The sequence below is a fragment of the Mchenga conophoros genome, linkage group LG2 (genome assembly GCF_057382185.1).
Source record: "Mchenga conophoros isolate Kocher_MC1m ecotype Shallow Benthic linkage group LG2, M_conophoros_male_GT1.1, whole genome shotgun sequence".
NCBI lineage: Eukaryota > Metazoa > Chordata > Actinopteri > Cichliformes > Cichlidae > Mchenga > Mchenga conophoros.
This window is the reverse complement of record NC_140527.1, coordinates 37,729,629-37,757,325: the sequence shown is the minus strand read 5'-3', so window position 1 is coordinate 37,757,325 and position 27,697 is coordinate 37,729,629. Positions and strand designations below refer to the sequence as shown.

General features: G+C 41.3%; 2 protein-coding genes across 7 annotated transcripts in view; one reads left to right on the top strand and one right to left on the bottom strand.

The window, feature by feature from the left end:
• Positions 1-22,107, top strand: part of med12 (mediator complex subunit 12) — a 34,589-nt gene extending 12,482 nt beyond the window's left edge. Inside the window, exons 16-43 of one of the 6 annotated variants that reach the window (XM_085244931.1) lie at positions 618-762; positions 1,668-1,786; positions 3,025-3,168; positions 3,266-3,429; positions 4,107-4,238; positions 4,410-4,637; positions 4,727-4,871; positions 5,095-5,215; positions 6,965-7,075; positions 7,159-7,272; positions 7,406-7,542; positions 8,047-8,226; positions 8,734-8,805; positions 8,920-9,083; positions 9,219-9,380; positions 9,582-9,783; positions 11,765-11,874; positions 12,148-12,283; positions 13,042-13,191; positions 13,452-13,814; positions 13,921-14,050; positions 14,184-14,398; positions 14,577-14,651; positions 14,838-15,058; positions 15,194-15,359; positions 15,868-16,068; positions 21,338-21,419; positions 21,512-22,107. In XM_085244931.1, coding sequence (XP_085101057.1) covers positions 618-762; positions 1,668-1,786; positions 3,025-3,168; positions 3,266-3,429; positions 4,107-4,238; positions 4,410-4,637; positions 4,727-4,871; positions 5,095-5,215; positions 6,965-7,075; positions 7,159-7,272; positions 7,406-7,542; positions 8,047-8,226; positions 8,734-8,805; positions 8,920-9,083; positions 9,219-9,380; positions 9,582-9,783; positions 11,765-11,874; positions 12,148-12,283; positions 13,042-13,191; positions 13,452-13,814; positions 13,921-14,050; positions 14,184-14,398; positions 14,577-14,651; positions 14,838-15,058; positions 15,194-15,359; positions 15,868-16,068; positions 21,338-21,419; positions 21,512-21,549 — 4,227 coding nt within the window. In that variant the 3' untranslated portion in view covers positions 21,550-22,107. Of the gene's footprint in view, positions 1-617; positions 763-1,667; positions 1,787-3,024; positions 3,169-3,265; positions 3,430-4,106; positions 4,239-4,409; positions 4,638-4,726; positions 4,872-5,094; positions 5,216-6,964; positions 7,076-7,158; positions 7,273-7,405; positions 7,543-8,046; positions 8,227-8,733; positions 8,806-8,919; positions 9,084-9,218; positions 9,381-9,581; positions 9,784-11,764; positions 11,875-12,147; positions 12,284-13,041; positions 13,192-13,451; positions 13,815-13,920; positions 14,063-14,183; positions 14,399-14,576; positions 14,652-14,837; positions 15,059-15,193; positions 15,360-15,867; positions 16,081-21,337; positions 21,420-21,511 lie in introns of all 6 variants that reach the window. The other 5 variants (XM_085244922.1, XM_085244905.1, XM_085244896.1 and 2 more) reach the window with 5 other exon arrangements.
• Positions 22,108-22,148: 41 nt separating this feature from the next.
• On the bottom strand, positions 22,149-25,588 carry mars2 (methionyl-tRNA synthetase 2, mitochondrial). Its single transcript, XM_085244944.1, has 3 exons — positions 25,132-25,588; positions 24,452-24,786; positions 22,149-24,109 (listed from the first exon to the last, which is right to left on the bottom strand). Exons 1-3 carry the CDS (start codon positions 25,406-25,408, stop codon positions 22,931-22,933), a joined length of 1,791 nt encoding a protein of 596 aa, XP_085101070.1. The 5' UTR covers positions 25,409-25,588; the 3' UTR covers positions 22,149-22,930.
• Positions 25,589-27,697: the final 2,109 nt, after the last annotated feature.

Genomic DNA, 27,697 nt, shown 5'->3' with positions numbered 1-27,697 from the left:
TTTGGTGGTTTCCTAGTTTCCTAATGAGGTCTGGAATTGTTTTTCAGCTATTTTAGATTTGATTTCCTTTTCCCATGAAGAGCTAGCTCTTACTCTCTGTATCAATAAAGTCTTGTATATTAACTTGATTTGTTTTGCAAGGTCTTTGTGAATGGGTGTAAATGCTATAAAAAAATGACTTTGCTTAATACATGAAGTTGCACATACACTGAGGCCATTGAACTTTTGAATCTATTAAATCTTGGTCCCTAAATGTTGTTTAAATTATATAAATGATGCTTTATAATGTCATTGGTGGACAAAAAGCATTGATGTGAATAATTTCTAATATTAATATAGCTAAATGAATATGATATTTTTAATGTTATTTGTGAAATGGCTCTGTTTAGTGCTCGATGAGATTTTTTCATACACAGAATTATAACTGCTTTAATTCTGGACTCATTCACAGCATGATTTTAACACAGTTCAGTGTAAGATTCTTTTTTGGGGTAGTTTTTATTGTCCTTATCAGCTGGTTTGAAAAGTTTGCTAAATTATTGCTCGTCTTTTTCTTTTGGTTCCTGTCGTTCTTGATTTTTATTGAAGTTCATCAGGATCTCTTTCTTTCTTTTTAGGAGGAAAGTGCCAGTCATGAATGCAACCAGCGTTTAGTGGTCCTCTACGGTGTGGGCAAACTGAGAGATGAGGCGAGACACACCATTAAGAAAATTACCAAAGACATCCTGAAGGTGCTAAACCGCAAAAGCACAGCAGAAACAGGTAACAGCGTTCCTCCTTTGACTGATGCTAAACATTTTCTGTTTGCTTCTCCGGGCATGAATTTTGTCTGGCAGTTTTATGTTTTTTTAAGATTACATTACAGTTTTATTTTACCTACTTTTCACCTTTAAGGATGAAAATGGGAGTCAGGGGGTTGTTTGAATGTTTTATACATGTTCCCCCAATTTGTTGACTGAATGTTTCCCCCGCATCTTTCTGCAGAATAATCCGTGTTTATCATATGAAAGATAATGTTTTGGCTGAAAGCAACATGGAAAACAGAAGCTTTATCATGTTTGGTTGTTTGTAAAACATTTTTCACACGTAGGGTAATTGCTTGCTTTCCCACTGTGGCCGTTCCAGCCGTTATCCGACTAATAATTCTCCTCTTTGTGTACTTTACATTTGTAACGCCTTTCTTCTGCCCTTCTTAAAAGAAAAAGCCCTCTTTTTTTCCCTTCTGTTCTCTATGAACCCTCAGGGGTTTACATCACTCAATCTTCTTTCTACCCAATTTCTATGCTAATAGCTTTCATCTGTTCACAGACACTTTATCTCAAATACACGTGACCTTATTAGTCTGATTTAAGGTTTTGGGAGTAATAATTGCACATACCAGAATGTTTTATGGCAGATTTCTGAGGTTGTGATGACCTTCCCTTCACAGCTATGTATCTCTTAAATAAAAAGTACCTCGTTCCTTTTCTTTAAAGTGCCTCCATAGCAATGTATTTTGCAGCGAAGCTTCGAAGTAGGCTGGAATAAGATAAGACTCCACTAGCTTAACTAGATTTCATGGCTGGCCTGTTTGGCGGACTGGAAAGAATACTGCTGACCAGCAAGAGTTGCTGCTTCCTTTTTTTAAAATTTCTTTTTCTTCTGTTTTTTACCCTCTGCATACACAGGAGGAGAGGAAGGACAAAAAAGGAAGAGGAGTAAGCCAGAGGCCTTTCCCACTGCAGAGGATATCTTCTCCAAATTCCAGCACCTCTCCCACTTTGACCAGCACCAGGTCACCTCCCAGGTTAGACAAGGAATCATTTTATCTTCTCATTGGAGTCGTGTTTTAGATTCTGTTATTGTTTAAACAGTAGCCAAATGGACCCGAAGGAATGACCTTTCAAATGTATCCGTATAAATATTTCTTCTGTAAGATGTCACAAAACAATTTAATGCCTCAGAACCAAAACAGCTCTGAGAAGGTTGGAACCTGAAAACCTGAGTTTATCAAATATAGCCATTGGCCATGCCATCAGCTGGTTTTTACTTTGCACCTTGAGGCCTTAACATTAGCATTTTGGCCATTTTAGTTTTGACTTGTTGGAGAAAGAAGTGTGAATATTTAGTCGGGTACCAGCTTGGTTAGCATTTAGCATGGTTCCATCTCACAGACCTGAGACAAGTCTCTTCAGGGTTGAGTCGTTAAGGGCATCTGGTCTAAAAACACAAACTGGAGCGACCCCCTGTGTATAAGGGAGCAGCTGAAACAGCATTGGCTCTATTTTCAGCTCCTGAGATTGCCACTTGGTAAAAACGCATCATAATGTCATCTATTTAAATTATAAATGGCAGAGAATGCAGTCAGTCCTGAATAGTAAAGTGTTTTTAGTATTAGCCCACATATTATAAACTGTGTAAAACATTTTGAAAATTTCATTTGGAACTTTTTTACTTTATTAGTTGGACTCAAGTCTTCAAGGGCCTAATTCAGATTTCAGAAGCCTCAGGAGGCCAGACGTTGTCTCATAGTGTTTGGGGATTTACAGTTTAGTACATAAGGATAACTTTCCACCACTTTACGGCTGAGTCGGTGTCTGTATTTATATTAAAGGAATCGTTTGACATTTTCTGAAATATGCTTATTCGCTTTCTTGAAGATTCAAGTGGGTAAGAAGATTGATTCCATCCATATATCTCTTGAACATTAAGCTTTTTCTTTCTTTTTTAAACTTTTATAAAGAGCCAGACTGGCTACTTCCCCATCTTCTGGTCTTTACTATAAGCCAAGCTAATCACCCTTCAGCTGTAGCTTCAGATGTGACAGTTCAGTCGTCCTTTTTATTCATCAGACTCTTTGTGAGAAACTTTGAGCGTTTATTAGTTTTCCTCTTTTGCTGGTAGTTAAACTAAGTTTGCCTATTTACCATGATTTGAGTATTAATCCACATGCACTTAAAATTCCAAATTGGTTTATTGACTCTAAAGAAGATATTTGTTCTCATATTTCTTGCATTAATTTCACGTCTGGTATTTTGTGTGCAGGTGTCCAGAAATGTGCTGGAACAGATCACCAGCTTTGCCTTAGGGATGTCCTACCACCTGCCTCTCGTCCAGCACATTCAGTTCATCTTTGACCTCATGGAGTACTCCCTTAACATTAGTGGCCTCATAGACTTCGCTATTCAGGTACTGGCACTTCAGTCACATTTTATGCAGACAAATCAAGTTAACTTCACCGTTTACTCAGCGTCATGTGTAAACATCTGTTGACTGTGTTGCGCAGCTTCTGAATGAGTTAAGTCTGGTGGAAGCAGAGCTGCTGCTGAAGTCATCCAGCCTGGTGGGCAGCTACACCACAAGCCTGTGTCTGTGTATTGTAGCAGTGCTGAGGAGGTACCACTCCTGCCTCATCCTCAATCCTGAGCAGACAGCCCAAGTTTTTGATGGGTATGTTACAAGTTTTAATGTTTGGAAAAGCTCATTTTATACCAGTTTAAATTGCAGTCGGTGGACCAAGACTGTGTTGTCATCTTTCTGCTAGATAAACTGAAATAGAGATTTCATCACACCCATAAAGGGATGTTTGCAGGGTTAAGGCTTCAGTTAAACTTGTAATTAAAGTAGTAAAGAGAGGATGCGTTTAGTCATTGCAGAGTTAAAGAATTGTTGTTGGTTTGCACTCATTCAGAAAGGCATTCACTTGACTTTAATTGGGATTTTTATACCGCGGGGATGCTGACGGTGCATTTGATTCCTGAATGCTGTGTACCGTAAAACACTTAACAAACGCCTCTTAATTGCACCTCTAAAGCGCCGTTATTACCACAGTATATCGCTTTCTATTCTTTTGTGGAAACACATGTTCAGATTTTATGTGGCAGGCAATTTCTTGATTTTTAATGATGCAGGCCAACAGGACCCTCATAACCTTGCGTATATGGTGCATTGTTATTACAGTAGTGTTTTCATTAGTGGTTTTTAAATGGATTTTATTACATTTTATCAGAGTAACATATATATGTAACACTGTTTCTCCGTGCTGTCCCATCACATCCTCCTCAGCAAGAAATAACCAACTTTTTCTTTTCATAACTGAACGAATCACATTTTCGTTGTATTGACAGGTTGCGCATTGTGGTGAAGTCAGGTGTGAACCCAGCAGACTGTTCCTCTGCTGAGCGTTGCATTCTGGCCTATCTGTATGATCTCTACACCTCCTGTAGTCACCTCAAGAACAAGTTTGGTGAGATATTTAGGTAAGGGGAAAAAAAAACTTGTGTAAATGCACAGGAAAAAATGCATAGACTCATAAATTATGCTAGAATAGAATAATTTGAACCCACTTTTGAACTAATATGTTTGTTTGTTTTTATTGCTCGGTGCAACATAATCTCAACTATTTGTTTTTGCCTTGTGTTCTACCACAGTGAGTTTTGCTCTAAAGTGAAGAACTCCATCTACTGCAATATTGACCCATCAGACTCCAACATGCTTTGGGATCCTATGTACATGATGGAGGCCATCGCCAACCCCTCAGCCAACAACTTCAACCACTCCGTGATTGGCAAACTCTTGAATGACAGCCCACCCAACCGCTACAGCTTTGTCTGTAATGTGCTAATGGATGTGTGTGTGGATCACCGAGACCCAGAAAGGTGCGTTACTCCTGCTGGGCTACACGGGTGTAGGGCTCGGATTGCTGCACTACTGGACTTTGGTTTCATGACATGTGATGTGCTTTCAGGGTGAACGATATTGGGATCTTGTGTGCGGAGCTGACGGCATATTGCCGCTCCCTGAGCGCCGAATGGCTCGGCATTCTCAAGGCTCTTTGCTGCTCCTCTAACAACGGCAACTGTGGCTTCAATGACTTGCTGTGTAACGTAGATGTAAGTTTCTTTTTAAAGTAAACCTGTTTTCCTTATTTTCTCTTATGCATATACTCTCAACAGTGGTCGAGGCTCATATTAAGCAAAGCAAATGCTAGTTTCTTCCGAAGTTTCATAGTATTTTGGTTTTTTGGGGTTGGTTTGTTTTTTCTAAATTAGGGAAGAATGTTTTTTCACAAAACACGTGTTAAATTTGATCTTTTACTTGTCTTGTGTCCTTAAGGTTAGCGATTTGTCCTTCCACGATTCTCTGGCAACCTTCGTAGCCATTCTCATTGCCAGACAGTGCTTGCTCCTTGAAGACCTGGTTCGTTGTGTTGCCATTCCTTCCCTTCTCAATGCAGGTAAGAGTTTTTAAATCCCATGAATTCGGGTAAAGGAAGTACTTTATGCCATTGCTTCAAATATTATTGGTCAGATGCCGGGAGCCTTGATCACATTGGTGAAGTTTACAGTTGTAGTACTAAAACAGAATCCACAGGAGCTTGATGCTTTTGCTAGCTCGTTTTCACAAGTTCAGTTAGGGATGCCTCAATTGTGAAATTGTTAAAGTAACAATTTGTTATTTTCCATCAGTAAACATCACATTGTTGATCAGCCGGTATCAGACAGAAAGGACATTTTTGGCAGATGCAGATGTCCAGCTGAGATATCGATTTCTCCGTGGTTTCCACTATTCGTCAAACGCTTTAAGTTTTACAATCTACAATTCAGCTCCTTATCTTTTCAAAAGTAAAATTAGGCAAACCAAGTAAAATAAATGTGAAGATTAAAAGAAAATGGAAAGCACTGAACCAAGACAAAAGGAACAAGTAACTATGTTATGTGTATATGCAAGGGTTGAGGTTTAATTCTGATCGTTTCACAAAAAAAGAACAATAATGACACAACTCCATCTTTTGATTAGATGTAGCTTTGTGAAGTTTCAAGGAGTGCGCTCTTTATTCCATGTGACATATGAGGACTCTGAAGTTTTGTGACCTACACAACTTCACAGTCCCAATAGTGCATTTAGACGTTCAGTTTTGTCCACCTAACTAATGGGATGCATTTCATTGCCTTATTTTAGCATTGTTCTAGAGATCGTTAAACTCTGTCATCCGTGTGCTCCACTGCTAAACCCAAAATAATAATAATGTATACTTTATTGATCACCGTGGAGAAATTACTCTCTCTGCATTTAACCCATTCACTCAGTGAAGCAGCGGGCAGCCACTAATCAGGCGCCCGGGGAGCAGCGTGTGGGGTACCTCAAGGTAGCCCTTCAGTGGATTCGAACCCCCGATCATGGGGCGACTGCGCTACCTACTGAGCTATCCCTAAGTATCATATTTGAATATGATATGTGTGTGAAATACTTGTCTAATAATAGATAAGGATATGGATAAGTATACTTCTTTTATGTATTATTTAAAAACTGCCCCCTGTGGGAGTGTTTTCTTTAAAATATTCTTTATAGTAAAGCCCATTTGTCCACTAAATCTCTCGCTTACATTTTTCCTTTAGCCTTACTTGCGTTCTCTATACCACTTTCCTTCCAAGCATCTCTATATAACCGCACAGGCATTGGGCATTCTATAAATGAGTGAGCAGCACATTTCAGCCTGGCTCACAGGAAGGAATATCCAGCTTTATAATGCATTAGTTCTATCAAAGGGGAGAATAAACGTGACGGATTTGATCTGGGTCCACAAAGCCTCGGTGCAGTTTGTGCTTTCGCCAGAAAAGTGCCTCTCTCCCTGCTGTTAATCTTTTTTTCCCTCCCAGAGTGGAGACAAAGCCTCATTCAGCCATGCTGTTTGGTTGCATTTGGCTCATGTTATAACACTACTACATGTGCCAAATGCCAACAGCTCTCACTTGTAGTAAATGCTTTGTTCTCACTCCCTGTTTCACGACAACAGCTCTATGAAAATTCATCTTTATCTTGCCTGATGAGAAGCCTATCTAGGACAGGGTTTAAATTTAGATGTGTGACTTTGATGTAGTGGATTGTGTAGCCCATCCAAAAAGAAAAAAGGAGTGAACCTTCCTGATGCGATGTGAAGGAACTCGGTGTTAATCAGAGCATATGTTTTGATCCGTGACTTCAGCCTGCAGTGAGCAAGACTCTGAACCAGGAGCCAGACTGACCTGCAGAATTCTGCTGCATCTTTTCAAGACACCACAACGCAACCCTGTCCCCCAAGATGGCGTGAAGTCAGGTAGTGAGCGCATCTACAAACGTTTTACCATTTTTCTCAGCTTGAAACAAAGCTTGTCTTAAACTGGTGTTATAACTTTGCAGACAAGGCTTCAGTTGGTATCCGGTCGTCTTGCGATCGCCACCTTCTTGCCGCCTCCCAGAACAGCATCGTGGTTGGAGCTGTATTTGCTGTTCTCAAAGCTGTGTTTATGTTGGGTATGACTATTTATATTCCTCTTATATAATTTAGAGCTTAGAGTGCACCATGTAAAAACTGGTATCAAACACAGGCATAATCAGTTTTGCCAAATGTTTACTGATTGGTTTTGCCGGCTCCTTCTTGTTGCAGGTGATGCTGAGTTGAGAGGCTCAGGGTTGTCTCACACCGCCGGCCTCGACGACATATCCGAAGGACGCAATGTCTCGATCGAGACGGCCAGCTTGGATGTATATGCGAAGTATGTTTTGAAGACCATCTGCCAGCAGGTGAGAACATGAGTTAAGATGGTGTGAATATAGTCCACAGTAAAATGGCTAAAAAAAGATTGCTTTTTACTTTGAGAACTTTGGTCTTATCTTTGGTGCATTGTTTTTGTCAGAAAGCTTTTGTGAGACAGCAAATAGTAACTGATTATTCTTATTTTGTACTTCACGTAAATTCAGTAAGCCAGAGGTGCATAAAAAGCATGAATGAGATCATATTCTGCACCAGATGTCACTTAGATATGAAGGCTGGAGGAAGAGCTGGCAGCTCTTCAGATCTTAGAGGAATGTACTTGCTCTGAGACCTCATGAAATTTCCAAAATATTTTTTAGTCAGCAGCTCTGTTTCATAAGAATTGACCCATTGCCCTGTTTTCATTACCACTCACTTAGCTTTAGTCATGCTTGTTTTGGATGACAGAGTTTATCTTGATACTTGAACCTGAACCTGGGGGTCGCTGAAGTTGTTGACATTTCCCACTTTACGCCTTTTCCCTCGTTTTTCAGGAATGGGTTGGAGAACGCTGCCTGAAGTCTCTGTCTGAGGACAGCAGTGCCCTCCAAGACCCGGTGCTGGTGAACATTCAAGCCCAGCGACTGCTGCAGCTTATTTGCTATCCTCACCGCCAGCTGGACAGTGATGACGGTGACAACCCACAGAGGCAGCGTATCAAACGCATCCTCCAGGTAGAGGGAAAAAAAAAGTTCACATGATGCATGAAACTTTGTTTGCCGTTTAGAACGAGCGTGTTAACTGTAACAGCTTTAATGTGTCTGAAATCATTTGTTATCAAGTTGTTGCTTGAGTTGGATTGGTGGAGTGTTGCTGCCCTCTCCTGGCTAAGTGAGGCTTTTAGGACAGGAGTGTCAAACTCATTTCATTTAATGGGCCACCAGAAAAAATCGGATCAGTAAAGAAAAACATGCCCCTGTTTTAAAATACAGACACACAGTGAACTGTTTGTTTACATAATAAATTATGAACAGCCTTAGGTACGTAAAGTATCACAGGCTGTTTTTAATATTCACATAATGTCCCTTTACATGTGGTTTAAAACAAAGCAGAAAATCTAACATGTTTAGGACATGGTTTAACACAGGACTAATGCCTCAACTATCCATAACCTGTTCATGACAGGTTGTTAATTTCTACCACAAGAAGAGAATTTAACAGTAATCCTTTCCCTGATGCAGAATATGGACCAGTGGACGATGAGACAGTCATCTCTGGAGCTGCAGCTGATGATCAAACAGAGCACCAACAATGTAAGTGTTATCTGCTTGTTTTGGGGGGTTTTTAAAAAAAGAAAAGAAAACAACATAATCGTGGGATTTCTGTTATCAGGCATATCAGATTATTTCTTATCTGTTTTCCTTTAGGAACTCTACTCTCTCTTGGAGAACATAGCCAAGGCCACTATAGAGGTGTTCCAGAAATCAGCTGAGATGAACTCCAGTAACCCCTCAGGGAACGGGGCAGCAGCCCAAGGAGGCTCTGCATCTAATAACAACAGTACCACAAGCAAAATGAAGCCTATTTTAAGGTGCGTCTCTCCTCGGGTCTTGTTAAAATTTGTTTGTTTTTTTGTTGTGTCTGGACATTTATAAGGAAAAAATCATAGCCATTGCATTTGGGTTTGAATACAGCGATGCTGACGTGTAATATTTCTTATCTGCAGCTCATCAGAGCGATCGGGTGTTTGGCTGGTGGCTCCGTTGATAGCCAAGCTGCCCACGTCAGTCCAGGGCCATGTGCTAAAGGCAGCAGGAGAAGAGCTGGAGAAAGGGCAGCACCTTGGCTCTTCTTCACGTAAGGAGAGGGACAGGCAGAAACAGAAAAGGTATGTGGCCAACTAACATTTCTTTGTCGTTAAACCAGTTAGATTTCTTTGATCTGGAATCTCAGAAAGAAATGTTTGGCAGGAAGGACATTTTTCATTTTGTAGCACTTACACATGTTATGAAATCTCCAAAAACTCAGTCTGCCCACTTCTGGACAATGATTCCTTTTTCATCAAGTGAAATTTGTTTTCCTTTCACAGTATGTCTCTGCTGAGCCAGCAGCCGTTCCTGTCTTTGGTCTTGACCTGCTTAAAAGGGCAGGATGAACAGAGGGAGGGTCTCCTCACCTCCCTTTACAGCCAAGTGCAGCAGATTGTCACCAACTGGAGAGAAGACCAGTACCAAGATGACTGCAAGGCAAAGCAAATGATGCATGAGGCACTGAAGCTACGACTGAATCTTGTAAGCGTTTTTAAAGAAGAGACAGCTGGTTTAAAAGAAAGAAAGAATTGCATGAATTAAATCAAATTACAAAGAAGGCAAAAAAAATCCACATTGTTTTATAATCTTTGTGGGGAGAAGTACCTAACATTCACACTAGGGCTGGGTATCGTCACTGATTTCTAGAATCGATTCGTTTCTGATGCACAAAGTCCCGAATCGATTTGATCTTCGATTCGATGCGATTTGAATCGTGGAAATTTTGCCTCAGACAGTCAGAAATATTACAATTCAGATCATGCATCAGTACATTTCCATATTTTTATATCTATAAAACGAACGCTGACACTTGCAAGACTTGATCAAAGGTGTATAAGCGTCACAGCAGATGCCTTTGTGTCAAAGTAGCTGAGGATAAAACAAAAACGTGGAGGTGATTCTCCTGGGATTTTATGAAAATATTCTGCAGTCGATCAAAAACGAAAGAAAACCATTAATCAACATATGAACATTACCTGATGCTGCTGAAGTGAAGCAGAGCAAAGTTACAGAGGTTTTATTACAGACACAGCTGAGCGTTTTGCAATTTTGCATAATTTTAAAAAGTTTACATTTGTTCAGTATTGAACGGCAGAAATGAGGCTTTCGTTTCAGAAGTAAAAGGGAAAAAAACAGCGTCCGACAGCGCTGTAAACAACGGTAGACTTGTGCGTAACAAGCACGCGAATAATGCAGAAAACGGGTTTTTAGACAGGAAACTGTTCTTGAAGTACAGAGAGAGAGAGCTGTGCATGAAGTGTGATTTTTATCCTGGTGGAAGCAAAGCAGCAAAACTAAGAGTGAAATCACGACGATGTTTATGTGAAGCGTAGTTTGGATCTTCTTTTGCTGTATTTTGCTGTAAACAGTATTGTTTGGAGAGAGATAAAACCTTCAGCTTCATAATCACCGCAAAAAGGGCGTGAACACAAAGCGCGACCCGCCGAAACATCGGAATCAGCGAGCTGTCGGCTTTCAGCCCCGACCGTGTCCGTGCCGTCGGGTGAGAAAGTCACATCTCACTGATTCTGATGCGTCGGCGCTTTGTGTTTATGTCTTTGTGCAGAGTCCGTGTTCCTGCTCTCATTGACTGTTTTAGCTGTTTGGTGGTTGTAGAAATTTTGTGAGGTTTAGCCTGAGATTCTGGCATTTCGGCCAAAAAAATTTCTATTAAAAAAATCGATTCAGAATTTTAATGAATCGATATCACGTTATCCAAACTAGAATAAATCAAAAAGCAAAACCCACCCCTAATTCACACCCTTGCAAAGTCATTGAGAGCAACTAGCATTCGGTATCTGAAATCTTTGGCATGCAATCCACTGGAGCAGCCAGGGATCGAACCAACAACCTTGTGATTATCTACGTCTGTAGCCACAGCCACCCGTCCAATCACAGGATGCATCCTTCAGTTTATTATGAGGAAACAGAGATGTTGTGTATCAGTGCTACTTTGTATCTCTACATCATTTGCATTAAATTGGTGGACACTAGCACACAAGTTTCACATTTGAAACTATGATGTATTGTTTTAGAGAAGATGGTGCTGAACAAAAATGTGATTTTTGGCTTTACATTTGAGTGGGTGTAAAATGGATTTTGCTGATGTTTTTAGCAGAGCATAAATTTGTTTTTCAGCTCTGAAACATTTATATTTGAAGTTAAAGTAATTTAAAAAAAAATGTCCAAATTTTAAAAGAGTGAAATTTTGACCGGCTGCTATGTGCTGTGAGGGCACATAGTTGGTTGCAGGGTAAAATTTTGCATGGCTTCATTTAATATATGGATTATGAAGCAGTCATGTGGAAACAAATCAAATCTTAGTAGATTTGGTTTGTTGAAAGCTGGAATGACCCAGCGTTTATCGTGGAAAAAAGCTGAGACCAATAAAAGAAATGCAAGCAAGAACATCTTTCATGTGAGCACTATTTAAAATCACCTGTTTTTCTTCTTCTCCCATCAGGTCGGTGGCATGTTTGATACAGTGCAGCGCAGCACGCAACAGACCACGGAGTGGGCGGTACTACTCCTTGACATCATCAGCAGTGGCACAGTGGACATGCAGTCCAATAAGTAAGTGTTTGCTTCAAAGTAACTTCTATTGAAATATTGGCACATTATTTCTTGAATTGGACACCATGAGCTGGATTCTCCAGCTGCTAGCACTTGACCTGCATTTTTAACAGTTACAGTCGTATTTTGCTTTGCAAGAAACTGTGGAGTACCATCTAATGTCACTCGTGAATCTTTGAATAAACAGTCTAATAAACTATAGTTTGAAAATCTTGAGTGTTCCTACTGGGCACTGACTTTATCTAACTGACTAACTCTGCTTCTGTCCAACAGCGAGCTCTTCACAACAGTGCTGGACATGTTGAGTGTGCTGATTAATGGCACACTGGCTGCTGACATGTCCAGCATCTCTCAGGGCAGCATGGAGGAAAACAAGAGAGCCTACATGAACCTGGTTAAGAAGCTCAGGGTAGGATGAGCACAGTTTCCTCACTTATGCAAGATTTTGTTACTGTGTATAATACTTTCCATGTGTGATGTTATGTAATGCTCAACTGTGGTCCTTATTATGAAGGATAAAAAAAGTCACTCTCTGAATAAGTATTGCATGAAATATATTAACCATGTCATTTAATTTTCCATTTAATTGTATTAACTCGTTAAACTGTTTTTAAATGCACGTATTTATTCCTTTTTAAACTTGTATTTACTGCTAAATGATCAGTAATATTAAGTTACTATTACATGATTATTAAATTACTTAATACAATTAGTAAATAAATACCAAAATAAATAAATTCAGTGTCAAAAGAAAAATGTTAATGCATGATCTGCTTTAGAAGTTACTGCGTATGTAACAGCGACTTCCTGCTTTCCTTATAAGTAGTAAAGGTGTATTAAGTAGCGAACTCGCCAGATTAAAGGGTGAGCGCCGTCTATAAAAATAACCACTTGAGTTCAAGTTAAAAATGAGACTGACCACATTGTTCAGAGTGACAAAAGTGAAACAATTGCTTTTTCACCTTAAGTGCAAAAGGCTTGTTTACTTTGAAGACTAAAGGTCATGGTTAATTCTAGCTGTAACTATCTTGGTTATTGATCATTTTGCATGTGAAGGCAGCCAAAGTAATGGCTTTGCTCATGTAGACATTAAATGAGAAGAACTGCATTTTGCCCATGTAAAGTTAAGTTTTATTAACACTCACTCCATCTGTTTTGTGTCCACAGAAAGAACTTGGAGATCGGCAGTCAGAAAGTTTGGAAAAGGTTCGCCAGCTTCTGCCGCTGCCCAAGCAAACCCGCGATGTCATAACCTGTGAACCTCAGGGTTCGCTGATAGACACTAAGGGCAACAAGATAGCTGGCTTTGAGAAGGAGGTAAACACTTTCTTTTTATTTGTCAATATACATCCTGTACATTAGGCTTAAAAAATTAGATGTACACAGTTTTTATATTTTGAAAGAGGGGTAGAGAAGTATGTTGAAGACAACTAAAGATGCAAATACTGCAGCTTGTAAAGATAAATACAAGTTAAGGTCACAGGAAAACCAGATAAATCTGCAACGAACTGATGCTAACTTGATGATTTTGAATTTAGCAAGAGTTTAGTAAGTTTAATTTGTCTCTGATCTATCAGGGTCTTCAAGTATCTACTAAACAAAAGATTTCTCCGTGGGATGTTTTTGAGGGTCTGAAACACTCCGCCCCTCTCTCCTGGGGCTGGTTTGGTACAGTACGTGTGGACCGTAAGGTGACTAAATTTGAGGAGCAGCAGCGATTCCTCCTTTATCACACCCACCTGAAGCCCAAACCACGTAGCTATTACCTGGAGCCTCTTCCCCTACCCCCTGAAGAGGAGGAACCCCTGACACCTGTCTCACAGGAACCAGAGAAGATGATAGAGGTGGTGAAGACGGAGAAGAATGTAGCCACTGTGCCACCAGAGTCCAACAAAAAGTCCAAGTCCAAGAAAAAGAAAACTCCTTCTAACAAAACAGAGGTCTGTTATCCTGCCAATTGATGTTTTTGCTATTAAATATGAGAGATCATTATATTTGAAACATTGATTTCCAAACTTAAATAAATACTTTATCCTCTGTGACTAGGACTATAACCGAACACCAGGTCCTGCATATACAAGTATGGCACCAGAGTTGATGCAGAACCCCACATATCCCAGGACCATGCCCTATAATCCACAGAACGTGTACACACAGAGCCAGCCTCTACCTCCAGGTCAGATTACAGGTCAGATAGTAACTGCAGGATACTCTCATCATTATGACTTATGCTGCTGTAGCACCCAAGAGGAATTGCCACAGCTGGAACATCTGGGATTGAGACTTGTGTTTTATTTGTTTCTCCACAGGAGGTCCAGGTTTAGATGTTCCATACAGACAACCAAACCGCAGCCAAATTAGCAAAATGATGCCCGCTCGGCCTAGTTATCCAGGCATGATGCCAGGCATGCCGGGAAGCATGCCTGGCATCATGGGACCAGACAAACAGTACCAAATGACCTTTAAGCCCCATGCTACCATGCCACAAGGCCCGAATCTGCGACACCAACTACAGGTCAGACTGGTGAGTCTGTACCTCTGACATGTCAAGCAATACTTACTCCTTGAGAATAGTTGTGCCACCTTAGCACTATTTAGTAAACTTAAACAGACGTAGTTTGTGTTTAACTGCTGCTTAAATTCTGATCCTTGATTGTTTTTGTAGTAGAGAAAAATGAGTAATTCAATTTTTGTGTTTTCAGCATCAAAATCCAAATGCATTAGGGCAGATTAGACAAATGCCACCAAACCAACAATATACTTCAATGCAATCCCAGGTAAGTGGTGGGTTTTTTTTGTCACATTTAACACAAGGTTGTATCAAACATGATACCATAGACCACAGACCGTTTTTGAAATCTGTCCTATATTTTGCCTGTGGTCTTTCCTGGTTTTGTCTGCAGTTGTCTCCTCCTTGCTTGGCTTGAATTATCAACATTGTTTTTATTTGTGCTATACCACAGGGCTATACCACATACGGATCACACATGGGAATGCAGCAGCATCCATCTCAAAGTGGTAGTATAGTACCTCATTCCTATGGCAACCAAAATTTCCCAGGCGCACATCCTGGAGCCAACCCTGCTGTAGTGGAACCTCTAAGGCAACAGAGGTCAAGTGGGTATCTTCTCCAGCAGGCCCCACAGCCCACAGGCTACCCACAGAGTATGCAGAACACACAGAGGTCAGTATTATGTTGCAAGTAAATCTGCTAGTTTGATAATTATTAGCACTTAGAAGTCTTTGTGTCTTTTTGTCCTTGTTATGCTTGCTGTATTGTTGCATATGCTAATTTTTCTTATTGGCTTGTACATATCAGGTTTCCCCACCAGCAACTCCAGCAGAATCCTATCATGCCATCCCATCTCGGGCAAATGGGACAAGGTGTCCATCCAGGCTTGTCCAGGCCCAATCAGATATTAACAGAACAGCAGCAACAATTAGTGCAGCAGCAGCAGTACCTCAGACAACATGCAGCGATGAGGGTATGTCACTTATATGAAGTTAGTCACATCTTGGCCATGGCTTGGGTTTTCTTAAAACAGAAAAAAAGTTGCCTGATGCAGCCTTAAGAACTAAAAACAGGTTGATGGAAGGCTGTGCTTAAAAGGCATGGCCTGTAAAAGCAGAGAAAGTTCCTCTTCTAGCATAGATTAAAGTTCTAACAGCACATCACTACTGTGTTAGAAGTGTAGTGGTATTGAATAACGTTAACTTTACTTTTAAACACGTCACAGCTAAATGTTTCCTCCTATGCTGAATAAAAGTTGTTCCCAACAAAATTAGTCTTATCTCAGATTGATAGGATTGGTTCCCTAGCTTTGTCTTCTACCATATTAGGGGGGAAACACCATTTGGACATGTTAACTTGTTTAAATCTGCATCTTTTGAGATTAAATCCAGTATGCAAGAGGCCCTTGCTGTTCTTTCAGCTGTTGTGGTGCATTATTGAAATTTACAAGCTTTTTCTGTGTTATGTTTCCCCAACCAAAGCAGGCACAACAACATCAACAGCAGCAGCAGCAGCAGCAACAGCAGCAGCAACAGCAGCAGCAGCAGGTCCAACCACAGCAGGTTCCTCCTCAACAGCAGGTTCCACAGCAGCAACAGCCACAGGTGACGGCTGTGCCTCCACCGGGCCAGGCACAGAACCAGGGCCTGAGCATGCAGCCGCTGCCACCGCAGCAACCCATGGTAGGAGTCCAGGTGATTTTAGTGGCTTTTAGTACTCCAGGCATTCGCAGGATTTATTCATTACGACTGGACAGGTGGCAGGTGCTGGGAAGTTTTCGTGGAAACGTCATCTGTATTTAAATATGTTTTGGATGTGGCGAGATAAACTAAAGGATTAAGACTTGTTGTTATGCTGCTAAATAATTATTTAAAGTCTGTGTTCAGTTATCACAAAAAATAATTCACAAGAGGGATAAAAAAGGTGCTGTTTGCATCAAAGAGTAGCTCCAATGTTGTTGGGTCTTTTTTCTCTTCCATTAATTCTGATGTTTTTCTTCCATTTTTTTTTTTTAGAAAGTGCAATAAGGAAATGGTCTTGCATAATAAAACAAAAACAATTACAGATAGGGACACGTCCACCCCCCATGAAATTTAAAGTTTTTGTAAACATTTTCCCAAGTACTTTTTCAACAGAGCAAGGCATTTCTAATGTACTATTTCTAAACATAATAGTTTAGTAATTTAGTTTAATATTTAGTAATAATAGTTTAGAAAGCTTAAATTAGTGATTTGAACACAATGACAGAAATTAATCCAGGAAAAATACAAGTCAATATAATTAACTGCCTGAAAAACGGACCTTTTTATTGAGCAATAGCACAAATGACTGACATGTAATGACATGTTTTAGCTTAGTAATGATCAAAACATGTAAAATCAAGTTAAAACCAATCTACCAATTTACACTCAGTGTAACAACTTCTGCAAGGGTTGAAGAGAAGAAAAAAGGTGACGGTGAGACAGCGGAGGCTCGAAGCGAGGAGGAGGTTTAAACCGTGTCTGCCGTCTATCGTGATGGGAAATGTGCTATCGTTGGCAATTAAAATCGACGAGCTCTCAGCACTGGTACGGAGTCAGAGGGAATACCGAGAGTGTAGCCTGATGTGTTTCACCGAATCATGGCTGCACCAGGACATTCCCGATGAGAATGCTTCCGTGGAAGGCTTCCACACTGTTCGGGCGGACAGGGACAGCATCGCTAGCGGTAAGCGTAAAGGAGGTGGGCTTGCTGTTTTAGTTAACAACCGGTGGTGTAACCCTGCCAACATAACAATCAAAGAAAGGATTTGTTGCCCGGACACTGAACTGTGTGCTGTTGGACTCAGGCCGTATTATTTACCCAGGGAATTCTCTCACGTCATCTTGGTGGCTGTCTATGTTCCCCCCTCTGCTAACCCCACAGCTGCATGTGACACTATCCACTCTGCCATAGCTCGGCTACAGACTCAGCACCCGACTGCCTTTATTGTGATCTCGGGTGACTTCAACCATGTATCACTGGACAATACACTACCAACATTCAAACAATATGTGGACTGTCCCACCAGGGGAGAGAAAACTTTAGACTTACTGTATGCTAACGTCAAGGATGCATACAGCTCCTCCTCCCTCCCCCCACTTGGTAGGTCAGATCATAACCTGATTCACCTCACCCCCCGCTATGTGCCAATTGTGAGGAGGGAACCTGTGACCACCAGGACTGTTAGGAGGTGGTCAGAGGAGGCCTTAGCAGAACTACAGGGCTGTTTCGAGGTGACCGACTGGGAAACACTCTGTGAGCCTCACGCCGAGGACATCAATGGGCTTACTGAGTGTATCACAGACTACATAACTTTCTGCACCGACTCCATTGTTCCAGCTCAGACTGTTCATTGTTACCCAAATAACAAGCCGTGGGTGACTAAGGACATCAAAGCCCTCCTCAACAACAAGAAGAGGGCTTTCAGAGGGGGCAACAAAGAGGAGGTGAGGAAGATCCAGGTGTTACTAAAGGACAAGATCAGAGAGGCTAAGGACAATTACAGGAGGAAGCTGGAGTGGAAACTCCAGCAGAACAGCATGAGAGAGGTGTGGAGGGGCATGAAGACCATCACTGGATTCAGGCCAACCAACAGCAGGGGAGCTGAGGGAGGTGAGAATAGAGCCGACGAGTTGAATCTGTTTTTCAATAGATTCGACACCACAGTGTCTGCTCCCACCCCCACAACCTCACCTGCAGTCAGCCTGGAATCCAGAGCCACACCACTGTGCCAGCCTCTCTCTTCACATGTTGCCTCCTGTGAGATTCCTGACACCCCTCCCCCACCCATCACCTTCACTCAATACCAGGTTGAGATGCAAATGAGGAGACTTCACTCAGGCAAGTCTGCTGGACCAGACGGAGTGAGTCCCCTTGTCCTCAAGGCCTGTGCCCCCCAGCTGTGTGGAGTCTTTCATAAACTGTTTATGCTGAGTCTGAGTCTGCAGAGGGTCCCGGTGATGTGGAAGACATCATGCCTCGTCCCTGTACCAAAGACGCCTCGTCCCAGTGGCCCCCAGGATTACAGGCCCGTGGCACTGACCTCCCACATCATGAAGACCCTGGAAAGGCTCATCCTGGACCAGCTGCGACCCATAGTAAGACCACATCTGGATCCCCTTCAGTTCGCTTATCAGCCTCGTCTCAGAACTGAGGACGCCATCATCTACCTGCTCAATCGTGTCTACACCCATCTGGACCAGCCGGCGAGCACTGTGAGGGTCATGTTTTTTGACTTTTCCAGTGCTTTCAACACCATCAGGCCGACCCTCCTGGGTGATAAGTTGGCAGCGATGCAGGTGGATGCTTCTCTGGTGTCCTGGATTGTTGATTACCTGACAGGAAGACCACAATATGTACGTCTCCCACAGTGTGTGTCTGACAAGGTGATTAGCAACACAGGGGCACCACAGGGGACTGTCCTCTCCCCCTTCCTCTTCACCCTCTACACCACAGACTTCAGCCACTGCACAGAGACCTCCATCTTCAGAAGTTTTCTGATGACTCTGCGGTGGTTGGATGCATCAGCAGGGATGATGAGACAGAGTACCGGGCTGTGGTCGACTCCTTTGTCACGTGGTGTGAGCAGAATCATCTGCAGCTCAACGTGGCAAAGACCAAGGAACTGATCGTGGACTTCAGGAAGACCAGGAAACACTTGACCCCTGTTTCAATCCAGGGGGTCAGTGTTGACATTGTGGAGGACTATAAATACCTTGGAGTACACATTGACAATAAACTGGACTGGGCTAAAAACACCACAGCACTTTACAGGAAGGGCCAGAGTCGTCTCTATTTTTTGAGGCGACTGAGGTCCTTCAACATCTGCCAGAAAATGCTGAGGATTTTCTATGAGTCTGTGGTGGCCAGTGCGATCCTCTATGCTGTTGCATGCTGGGGGAGCAGGCTGAGGGTCGCAGATGCCAACAGACTTAATAAACTGATCCGTAAGGCCAGCAATGTTGTGGGGATGGAGCTGGACTCCCTCAAGGTGGTGTCGGAGAGGCGGATGCTGTCCAAGATAAAGACAATGTTGGATAACACCTCCCACCCACTCCATGACATGCTGGTCAGTCACAGGAGCTCGTTCAGTGAGAGACTGAGATTACCGAAAAGCACCACTGAACGACACAGGAAATCATTCCTGCCTGTGGCCATCTCCCTGTACAACGCATCCACTTAACACACTGTTTGCTGCTACAACTACACATGTTTCTTTTCCAACTATTTATTTATGAGTGACTTATGTATGTATGTATATATATGTATATATTGTACTATTCTTAGTTAGCGTATTGTCTGTCTTGTCTTAATGTTGGTTTAAAATGGAGCACTGTAACAAAAAATAATTTCCCCCAGGGATCAATAAAGTATTCTGATTCTGATTCTGATTTAGCCTCACTGAAGATAAATGCCAAGAATAAGAGTAATCATTTTAGACTTGAGAAAAAGACTTGTTGACACTCACAAATAGGGCTGTTCGATATAACGATATATATCGGATGACGATATAAAAACATCTGTCCTTTCATTTTACGCTATCGTTTGTTTCGTGGTGTCGCAAAATAAACTGTTTACAACAATATTTTTTCATGGTTCTGATGGTCACTGTAGTGGCTGTATTCATTTCTCAAAGTTCTCTCTTTCTCTTATATTTAATACAACCACACTACGGACGGACAAGCGACTGTTTTTATGTGTTGTCGTTAGCAACAACGACAGTAACACCATCACGTGTCCGCTTGTTTATGTGCCACATAAACCTTTCACAATAAAGCTCAAGATCCTGTTGAGACTTTTCAAAATAAACTGAATCACGTGAAAGATGCAGATTATTTACGGATGAGAAGTAAAAAAGAGCCGTCAGGTGCTAAAAAATAAACCTTAGACTCAAACGTTAGAACAGGCTTCTCCCCGCAGCACGCCGTGTAATAAATACTCACAAAGAAAACGGCGCCGTTACAACTTATGTCTAAAAATGTATCGTTTCATGCATCGGTTAAAACTCCAGCTACATGACGCGCAGCTGGAAACACTTCACGCAAGTCGAGCTGCCCGAGATTCACAGAAATTACAGAAAATGTTACATTTTTGTGATTTACATCGTTATCGGACGATAGAATTCTTATATCGGGATATGAGATTTTGGTCATATTGCACAGCCCTACTCACAAAGCAGGAAATGGCTATACAAAGTTATCACTGCATTTCCAAGTGCCAAGAACTGGAGTGAAAAGTATCATCAGGAAATTCTAAGAGAGCCACACAGCACAGAAGGCGGCTGGCAGAGGTAGGAAGCGAAATGTTTCTGGAGAGAAAACCGATGAGAGATGTGTTTAAAGACCCCAGAACAACTGCCAAGACACTAGTGAATTTGTTAGCCAACTCGACAGTCACTAGGATCCTGCACTGAAAAACTCCACTTCTGCAGAAGAGACACTTTAAAGCCAGACTGAAGTGTGCTAAGGACAACCTGGAGAGGGACCATGCATACTGGAAGTGCATCCTTTGGTCAGATGAGATGAAACTAGAGCCAGCAGCAAAACCGGGTCTGGGTCATCACTTTGTCTTACAGGATGATAGCAATCCAAAACATACGTCATTCCTGGTGAAGAACTCACTACCGAAGACCAGCGTGAACATTATCGAGTGGCCGATCAGTTTGTGATCATTTACCAGCCCACTTGAGCATTCAGGCACCCCAAATATTCAGTTGCTGCTAAATGGCTGCTTTTTAAATAAATCAAGGTTAAAGGAGAGAGACTGGCCAGTTTTACTAAGGTTTCTGTGGACTATTGTCATCTTGCATTAACCCTGGGTTAGTAGGGCTGCTCTGACTTCCAAGTTGGAAATCCAGCTTGAGTTTATTTAAAATGAGTTAATTTGGATAAAGGTGCAAAAATAGTTTTAAGTACCCTCTCTCTCTTTTAGTTCCCACGACAGGGAATGCAGCAGACTCAGCAGCAACAGCAGACCGCAGCGCTGGTCAGACAGCTGCAACAGCAACTATCAAGTAAGTCAGAAACCTCTTCAGTGGCATCTTCTCACATTTCTAATGCGTGTTCATTGTTCCACATTTGTAAACCTTTCCCCTCTGTTTTCCAGGTACACAACCATCACAGGGCACCAACTCTTATTACTGATAATGTTTGTTCATAGTGGTGGGCAGAGTGGAGGCCCTGCTCTGTGGATTGGGGGAATACATGTGTCCTGTCCCATGAAGGTAGTTAGGAGGGATGACTTGAAGGCACAAAGGACCACCAAACAGATTAACGAAATCCAATATTGACCACAATCAGAGATGATCTTGTGTCACTTGTGTAATTATAGAATATCAATGGAGTGATCCTTATCTGAAGTAAACACGTAATGCTTAATGATGGAGCCTATGTAAAGAAAAAAATTACCACAAATTATAAGAATAATGCAATTTTTTTTTCAATTTGTACAATTTTTCTCAGTTTCGTGTATTTCTCATTAAAAATCATGTCAGTTTTTAATGTCTGGTACTTGTGTTAGCTGCCTCTTTTAAAACCGGGTAGTGAAAGTTTTTATCTTTCGCTGCTCTTTTTCAAGCTCTGGGAGAAGGAAAATGACAACGAGTGCATAAAATGTATCAAACTGATGTAAATACCACCGTAAATGACTGTTTTGTAAAAGTGTTCCAATAATGAGTAAATAAAACGGTGTTCTTATTACAAGGACTGTGAAAGTGAACCAGCTAAATGGGACTGAGGCATCAGTTCATTATTCACGTCTGTGTGTTTAATATTGGGAGAGAGGGGGAAGGCATACTGGTAACGTTGGTGCGTTTCCTCAGCTTGCGACCATAGTGATTAGTAAAAAGAGTGGAAGGACACTTTGACTAACAACTGTTCAGAGACTGGGCAGCTATGAAATATGTAGTATTTAATTATGTTTTTTTTCAGTACAACTAATCTTGGAGTTTTCAAAAAAAATTTCAACACAGAAATACAAACAGCAAGGTGTAAAGGCCATGTATACACGTGTAACTATACAGGTGTTTTCATTTCAGCTTAACAGTGTTTAGAATAGAGTTTCAATCCAGACAGTATGACATCCAACAGTAGAATAAAAAGATGTTGAATCATGGCTCCATTCGGTTTAGAGTGATGATATTAAAACAAAGGCTTCAGCTGTTTTCAGACAGGAACTGTAGATTTTTGGAATCCGAATGAGACTGATGTCCTTTCTCACATGTAGCACTCAACAAGAAATGACTTCAGATATATTCTCACTACTGGAAATGTGCTGCAGTATAAAGTGTGCAGATAGCAGTGAATGCACTTAGGTACTTTGATGCAAGCGCAATCAGATATAAACCCTTATCCTAACGAGGTTTTAGATGAAAGATGGCCTAATGTGCAGTGTGACTGAGTTAGATCTTTGTGTTCTCACACCCACCACTGAGGAAAAGGTTCATGGTTGCAATGCATGTGTGACAACTCTCACACTGTGAAACTTACTTTTGAGATTACATTAAAAAACAAACCCACACCATCCTCATTTCAAATTTGCAGACTTTTTTGTTTTCTTAGGTTTTTGTTTATCGGCATTATGAGGTTCCAAGCGACTGAAAAGCACTCCGCTGTCAGATCCTAGTGCTCTTCCTTCAAAAGGACAGTCCATTCCTTGGTACCTCGCCAGGAAGTTCAGACCTGCCCAGCTCCTCTCATGCGGTTGCACCCCAAGTCGTGACAGCAATTTGTTAGAAGTCTCTGGTACAATTGGCTGGAGAAGTGTGCCATATATCCTCAGACACTCAAGAGAGATATGAATGATGGTGTCTACCCAGCGCTGGTCTTCATTGTTTTTCCTATCCAGTTTCCAGGGTGTGTGGCGCTGGACAAACCCATTAGTGAGCCTCACACAGGCACTGATGGCCTCCAGAGCTTTGTATATATGCATAGCCTCATAGTGCTTTTCCACCACAGCTGGGAGTTTCTGTATAGCATCCAACATGTGGTAGTCTTCATGCACAGCTCTGCCTCCGTGTGCTCTGGGGAAGGACTGAGGACAGAAAGAGGGGTAGACCTGAGCTGGGTTGAGAGCTGGTGCCGTGCAGCGGTTAAGCAAACCACCCAGAGAGTCTGCGAGCTCTGCGTTGAGCAGCTTGGCAACTTTGTCATCTGTGTAATCACAGTCCGAGTCAGGAACACCCTGACGCAGGAGAAAGTATCTCATACCATCAGCTGTAAACATTTGTGAGCGTTCAAGAGGATCGACCACATTTCCCAAACTTTTAGACATCTTCTTTCCTCCTACTGTCCAGTGGGAGTGCACATGAATCACCTGTGGCAGTGGCAGTCCAGCTCCTAGGAGAAAAGCTGGCCAGTAGATGGCGTGAAATTTTAGGATGTCCTTTCCTATAACATGGCGGGCCACATGCCACCATTGGTTGTGTTTATCTGGATATCCTGCTACTGTGAGGTAGTTCACCAGAGCATCTAGCCATACGTAGATAGTCTGTTCATCATCTCCAGGGACTGGGATCCCCCACTGAAGACGGCTTCTCTGACGGGACACCGAGAGGTCAGGAAGGTCTTCCTGCAACCACTTAAGTACGGCCTGGTGAAAACGCTCAGGCTGTACAGCCTGAGGATTTCCTCTGAGCCAGTCAAGCAGCTGAGATTGAAACGCAGACAAGCGAAACATATAGTTCTCCTCTTTCATCCACTCCACCTGCAAAACAGTGGCGAGATAATCTGTTTTTGAAACTTTGTTAATGAAGTTAAAATAGCTTCATATAAACACTGAAAAGGGGAAAACGGATAAAAATCTCCATTTCACAATTCGTTTGGGAAGCATTTTCAGTGTTTATTTGGCAGGGCAGTAGAGCACAGACAGGAACTACATGCAGTAAATAGTCTGTGGTAAAATCGAACCCATTGTTAGGCTCCACGTACTCAGCAAATGTCACACACTAAAGATTAGAGGCTCAAGTTAGCGTATTTTTCCTAGACTTCTTAAAGCTCCTCAAGAGACAAAAGGAAAAAGTTGTTTGCACGGTTTGATCGAAATTACCTTGTGTCCACTCTCCAGCGACACTTTGATCTCCTTCCCTAATGAGTCCAAAGCATCACCGACTTGAGAGGGCATAAGAAAGCTTTCATCTTGCGTGGAGTACCAGCCTTCGTAACTCCCCTTGTAGATGAGCCCTTTGTTCCACAGCACCGACCAGAAATGCTCCACAGCCTCACGGTGTCTCTGCTCGGTGGTTCTTATGTAGTCTGTGTACGATATGTTGCAGCTACTGAAGAGATGTCTGAACTGCTTGGACACACCCGTGCAGAAGGTCAGGGGATCTTTTCCTGCAGCTTCAGCAGCTTGTTGGATTTTCAAGCCATGTTCATCAGTGCCTGAATGTATGACAAACATAACAAGAGCATCATCAAAAGCAAAAAGTCAACTGAGCAATAATAATGGTTAAAATTAAAATGCATTCCACTCACAATCATATAAAACAGAAAACGAACTAATTTACTTTTTCAACAGTTTCAAAATGTCAAAATTATAAGGTGATCACAGAAGAGTTTTATGTCAACATCTTAGTCTTTTCTTCTCTGTTATACCATTTTCTCGTTTGCCCTGATCTGTTCAGTGTAAGGCTTAAAATGGTGTATAACAAAGACCTTAATACCTATAGACACCCATTAATTAAAGTAACATGAAAAACGAACACTTAGCGTAAATGGAAGATTTACCTGTTGCAAACTTTGAGTTAAATCCCTGCAGTAGTTTGTACCTGTGTAAGCAGTCTGCTAAGACAGCTGAGTAAAGGTGTCCTAAATGAGGTGAAGCGTTGACATAGAAGATGGGAGTAGTTATATAGTAACTTCTGTCATCTTTGCATAGCTGAGTGCTCAAAGCAGCGCTGCTCCGATGTTCCCAGAGAGGTGGAACCGGTGATAAAAACTGCTTTTGATGGAGTCTGTAAACCGCTCTACATCCTCTGGTAGCAAACAGAAAGGGGAACCTCATAGTTGGATACCAAGCGACGTCCACATGAAGACCAAAACACGATACTGAATCCACGTAGTGTAGAGTGTTAGCGTAAAACCGGCAAATTCAGTTCAATGTAACCCTGGAATCCATGTGTTTCATTGCCTGTGAAGGTTGAGGCTTCTTCCGGTTTCTACGAATAACAATAATTTGTCCAATGAAAACGCTGTATGTTGCGCATTGACTATCAACCACCAATCAGATTACGAGGTGTATTTTCCCCCTATTTCTTTCTTATTTTTCCTTTTTTTCTCTTTAATTTAGTGTTACCGCTGATATTCTAACACATATTTAAAAAAGAAACTATACAAAAAGCAAAATATTTACGGTAAAAAAAAAAACTACATCGATTTCAGTGGGACGTTTTTTTAAACTTTGAATTTATTGACAAAAAACAGACTAGGAAGTTGACATGTGCACAGGCACATGGTTTCAGTGAGGTAAATACAAAGGATTTGCTTTTTTTTAATCCACTCATCACAATTAAGTTGTTGAGTTGTTGCATATATTAATACAACAATGTGCTTAATAAAATGCACATTGTTGATGTGATTATTATTGGAGCACAGTTCAAACAAAACTGTGATTGTTCGAATCTTCTTCCAAACCTTGGCAAAGTAGTGACACATCTGAATAACTTGTTCCCCCCTTTCCTCACTCAAACCAGATCCTGGGATACTTGAATTCCTCCAGAAACATGTCCCCACTCCAGAGTGAGCACTCCACCTGTTCTGGCTGAAGACCATGGCCTCAGACTTTGAAGTCACAAAACACATGCAGACTGGTTGGCAAACTCCCATGCACACTCAGTTATCCTCAACAGGATAAATAGATGGTCCAGCGCTCCACCAGCGCAAGAAAACAACATTGCTCTTCCCGAATCTGGGGTTCAACTAATGGACAAACTCTCCTTTCCAGTAACCCCGCTTCCTCTACAGAAGACGTGTCAGTAGGATTAAAGAGGTTCACAAAGTATTCCTTCTACTGCTTGTCTATGCCCTTAGTCGAAGTCAGCAGTGGTGGAGCACTGCTTTCCCCGCCTGATTTCCTGATGATTGGCCAAATTTTCTGGATTTGGTGGATTTACTGTATCCACTGATAGCTTCGTCGAAATACGAATTATTTTGTATTGGTGAGTCCAGTGAGCGGTGTCAAACAAATCATTTTTGCTGGCAAAAAGAAACTTCCAATTGTCAATCATTATTACTAACGAGAAGTTAGTATGCCTTGGCTTTGTCAAGTTAAAAGATATTTTAGAACGTTCAGCACCACTTCTGAAAAGATTTAAGTGGTCCTGTGTATATGTTTGACTCTGTATATATACTTTTGTCCCAGTGTGGATTAGAGAAAATCCAAAATAAATCCAAATTTTTATTGCTTTGTAAAGTCAGTGAACATGTGTTCCATACAATTTAATCTACCATGGAAATTTTTCAAAGAAATCATCAAAAATTACCATCACATTCATGCCCATGACAAGTAAACTCCTGACCACAACTGTATATCTACTTAATAATACTGTAAATATTATTAAATATTGATATTGCCTGATGTTATCAACTGTCAGCATTATTTAAGTAATGTATAATATTTTTTTAAGTTTACATATTAAACTTACAAAAATATTTTCCAATTCTCCAGAACCAGAAAATGTAGATTATAAAATTGTAAAAGTTTAGATTTTAAAAAGGTGATGATGGTTGCCTTTACGTGGAATACTAATATACTAATACTAATAGCTAAGATTGATTCATTTAAGCAACTTTCTAAATCTACCTTGCTGAACTTTATAATAGTTACTATTACAAAGGTAGTAGATCCAACCCTTGTGAGCTAATAAAAAATGTGTTTATTTTTAATAAAAATTATATAGTAACAGTGTTAAAAACAGTGTAGGACAAGGCAACAGGGTCGAATAGCTATATTTGCTTTATTTGTAGATAATGTAATGTGGAATGTAATGTACTGTGGAAGTCAGGGATGAACGTAGTTAATAAAAGAATGAAACTGTGAAATTCATTTGTCTTCTTTTGATAATATGGGTAACAGGGACTTGTAATGGTTAGAGTGACATACTTTAGTCAGAAAAGCTTGGACAAATACAAAATATGTCAAAGGGACTGACCTTTGGTCTACCATTGGTGTTAGCACGGGACTTGATCATGTCACTTCTTCTTTATCATGCCACCTCATTGTTTTGTCTCTTCCTTTTTGAGGCTAAATAGGTTTCGGTAACAAGTCTGCACATATTTTGTGGGAACTTGCTGT